At 58.0% G+C, this 4,368-nt stretch overlaps 1 protein-coding gene across 1 annotated transcript in view; it reads right to left on the minus strand.

Annotated features, from left to right (window-relative positions):
* Positions 1–689: 689 nt before the first annotated feature.
* Positions 690–4,368, minus strand: part of VOLCADRAFT_93970 (uncharacterized protein) — a gene marked incomplete at both ends in the record, with an annotated part of 8,264 nt that continues 4,585 nt past the window's right edge. The window contains one exon of the mRNA XM_002953191.1: positions 690–2,564. Within this exon, the coding sequence (XP_002953237.1) occupies positions 690–2,564 (1,875 nt within the window). The remainder of the gene's footprint in view (positions 2,565–4,368) is intronic.

Below are 4,368 nucleotides of genomic sequence, written 5' to 3' on the forward strand. Positions count from 1 at the left end.
TTCACACAGCGCAGCCTACCCGACAGCCTTCGCCCGCTTGTCCCCCACCCGCCGCACCAGGGCCTGAAAGCCCCTCGATCGCGTTTGCAGGCCCCTCGCGTCCTGGGTTGCCCCATCCTGTCATATGCATGCATACATGTCCCTGAACCTGAATTGAATTGATTACGGAACCGATTACTGCACCATGACAACAGCCCCGGCGCGGTGCCGCACTCCACTCCTTGTCCAGGCCGCTCAGCAAAACACACTGGGAAAAAAGCCGCGAACGTCAAGTTACCAGACGAACTGTCGAATGTCGACATTTCGACCGCACGGAGACAAGTTGGAGGCTGCCTGCCTCCGCCTGCGATGGCTTGCAGCTCCATCCTCTACCCCCGGGAGACGGGAGAGAGAACGACATACAGAGAAAACACTCCGGCCTTAGCGGGTGGCGGCCTTCGAGGCAACCCTCTCTCGCTTTCTCCGTGTGTTACAGCACCAGCCTGATAACCATTAATCGACGTAGCCTGGCCCTGGGACATCAGCTTCCTTCTGCGCGCTCTTGTTAGAAAGAAGGATGTCCCTCCGGCGTGTCTGTACGCATGTACGTATGTACGCATGTACACATGTACGCGTGCGCGTAAGCTTAGTGGCCCCAGCGGCACCTCCGCACCGCGCCGTACCGTGCCGCGCCGTGTGGAAATCGCAATTCAGTGACCGGTGAAGCAGGCAAGCAGTCCTCGCCCAAAGCGACGAGTGCGAACGGACTTCCCGCTGCCGCTGCCGCAGCCATCATCGCGCCCTCTTTCACCGCCACTAAGGCCCCGCGGGTCACGATCGCGACTGAGTTCAGTACCGCAATCCCCCGAAGCCCTGCACCCCCGCAACATGCCGCCGTCGCCGCCGGCCGCCGCCGCCAGGCCCTCTATCAGCGAAGTCAGGCCGTCCGCCAGCACTGAGCTCAGCAAGCCGCCTCCATCAGAGCCTTCCTTCATGCTTATGTTGCTGAACGTAGAACCTGCCGCGCAGCTGTGGAAGAAGGACGAGCCAGCTGCAGCAATGCGAGAGCCTGACGGCAGAAGCCGAGGAATTGGTTGCGGCGGGGCTCCTGCTGCCGCCGCCGCCATCGCCGCGGCGGCGACCATCAAGGCCCGGCGTGATAGTAGCCCCGCGGACGGCGGCTTGATGCTGCGTGACGTGGTGCTGCTCCGGGGCGGCAGGGGGGGCGGCGGCAACCCGCGCGCCACGGCAGCCATTCCACAGCTCTTCTCCACCACAAGTTGGACAGCATTTCGCCCCGGGAGCAACCTCATCTCGTCCCCGCTCGGAGCCTCGCCTTCAGCTGCCGACGACTCCACGACGCGGCAGCCCAGTGCCACTGCCGTAACCGGGGGCGCTGTCTCCGTTGGGGTGAAAGGCTTTTGTGATGATGATGATGCCGCTGCCGCAGCAGCCGTTACCCCTGGCGGAGCGCTGAGCGTGCTGGTCCCGGGGACGTGCCGCCGTACCGCCATCGTCTGTTGCCCCAGCAGGAACGCCATCGTGACCTCGCGCGTCGCCGGTGCCGCGGCGGCCGCATTGCTGCAGTGGGCAGGGGCGGAGTCCGTGTAACCCAGCAGGCGCGCGCGGCGGCGTGGCAAAGGCGGCGGCGGTGCCCGTCGGGGCCTGTCCTGACCCAGCTGTTCTCCGTGGCCGCCGCCGCCGCCGGTGGCGCCGGACGCGGGTCCGTCCGGGCCACTGATGTCCATGCCCTCACACAAGTCATCGCTGCTGCAACTGCTACTGCTGCAACGGCTACTGCTGGCTGATACGGGTCGGTGCAACCATCTGCCGGCGCCGCTAGCCTGACTGTCGCAGACAGCGCCGCCTCGCGCTTCCCGCTGTGCCACGCTAGACAGGGCCCAACCGGCCTCCAGGGGCAGGCACGGACTGCCCCCGGGCTGCAGAAGAGAGCTGATGTCATCGTCCTCAGCGCCTGGGTCGCTGATGTCATAGGTGCCGCTTTGCTTGGTGCAGCGATGCAGCAACTCTCCTGGATGACCCCAACCACGTCCTGCCTCTTCTGCTTCTGCTGCCATCGGTGCTACTGTTGCTGCCGCCTTCGCCTGCAGATTATCCCTCCTAGTAAACATGGCATTAGTGATGGCAGCCGCGGTGGCGGCAGCGGCCGACGTAGCAATGCCAATGGGCCAGCCGATATGCTGCTCCAACTTTGAGGATGAGGAGTTTTCAAACATACGGTTGCTGACCTCGGACAGCTCCAGCTCTGTGGTGCCGCAGCCATGCGCGGGCGGACAACTCCGCTCCATAGGCCGGTCAGAGGCCACTGGCTGCATTGCGCGGCCGTGGATGCCGCCGGCATCCCCGGCGAGCTGTGCTCTTCTCGCGACAATGTCATGGACCCCGGAAGGATAAGTGCCGCGAAGGCTGCACGCGCCAGCGGAGTACAGCTGCGGCCTCCTGCTCTCGCACTCAGCGCGGCAGTAGTGGCTGCTGGCAGGTGCTGGATGAAAACCGTGGTGCACTGAGAAGCTTGGCTCTTTCGGTTCAGCCGACACCGAGGTCGATGCCGATGTCACAGAGCGCTGTGTCGGATTGTTGGGTGCGGAAGAGCAGCACATATTCCACGAAAGTATTCAAATCCTCCTTTTATTTCCGGGTTGTCGGAGGTCCCTGATTATGTATACAGTGAAGGCTGCGGGACAAATTAGGCAACCGGATTTACGGCGGGGTTCAAGAGCGCATAAAATGAGGACACGACATGGAAACCTGTTTAGCCAGACGACAAGGAACAATAGCCGTCCCTTCAACAGTTATGCACGTGCACAACCCATGAATGTTGCACGTTGGCGGTCCCATTTAATAATGAACACGCTACACAAAGCGCATCACAGCACCGAAAAGCTGAATTATTTTTTTATCAGGTCCACATATCTATTATACGCATGGCTCTACCGGCAGTGGCCCTATGAAGGTTGCAGCCCAGCCGGCGCATCGCCCCGGGGCAACTAAGGACGTGGACACTCCAAAGCTTATTGTTTGTTGAGCCCTGCTGGAATAATCTAGGTGCAGGTGCCCTAACCGCTGCTTTGAGTGATCATCACCTGGTCCGTTATCCTCGTGTGTACATGTAGGCACCGTCGCCGCTGACTCTACTATCACACCTTGCTGGATGGTGCATTTATATAAATGTACATCTTTAAAGACAGGGTGTAACTGCTAGAGAACTCGAAGGCCTCACGCAATGGATCCTCAACGGTACAACTGGGTAATAGCATAATCGTTGACAAAGGTGCTGCTGCGTATCACAGCCAGCTCTTTGAAAGGCCATTGGACTGCCGCAATCCTAAATGACTTATCAATCCGTTCTTTTGTTAAGTATTTTGTTCACCTGCATGGCTTGCGGGGTGAGATCCGTTTCGTCGTAAGTGTCGATAACCTTCTCGGCTCTTTGCATGTGGGTCCATTTTAGCTGCTTCGGATAAAATTATAATTTCTTCCGCACTCCAGTCGCTTCCGAAATAAACCGAAGGCATTTTGACCTACCCAACGCGTCAACTGTCATCAGTTCACTTTACGTTTGCGCGGGATGTCCCTATGCCGTTTAACTCGCAACCACATATTTCAAATATCCTGGAACTTGTTTTTATTGAGAAAATGTAGTCTCTGAGAGACAATATTGACACTGTTTCGGGGAAGCGTTGCGGTTCTTCGCGGAATCTGCAAGATTCGCAGTACATTGGCGCAGTTCTTAGCGCGCGTTGCAGCACACCACGGTTTCAAATTTGAACTCTTACCTCACCATTTTTGCACGCAATATATTTCTACATTCCAGACATTAATCGTTTGGACCAAGGCGCATTTCGCTTCCAGACATCATCCCAATTTTCAGCAGCTGCTGAAGGGGATAACCGTACCATCATGCGACATGCCGACACATTGGACTTAGGAATACGCAGTCGTGGGACTTGAACCCACAAACGGCCCCTCCAGGGTGGACAGGGTAGAGACCCCAAGTTATCAACCAACCTCGAATCAGGTAACATTCCCTGGACACGGGGAGCTGCCGGGCCCTTCACACCGTCATATCATCACGTGTTGAACCCACACTACCCACGAACAAGAACAACACTGCGAACTTGGCTTCCTTCCTCGAGTGATAACTATTTCTTCAAGATCCGCGCCGGAGCCTGAGGGCAACACGCCTCACCCATCCATGGCGAGCCATGAGCGAGGGCGAGTGGATGCGGTGGCAAAAGCATTTAATTGTACGGCAGGTAGATAATTGCGGCACAGACACACACACACACTCACACACACACACACACACACACACACACTCACACACACACACACACACACACTCACACACACACACACACACACAAA

This window comes from Volvox carteri (assembly GCF_000143455.1).
Source record: "Volvox carteri f. nagariensis unplaced genomic scaffold VOLCAscaffold_34, whole genome shotgun sequence".
NCBI lineage: Eukaryota > Viridiplantae > Chlorophyta > Chlorophyceae > Chlamydomonadales > Volvocaceae > Volvox > Volvox carteri.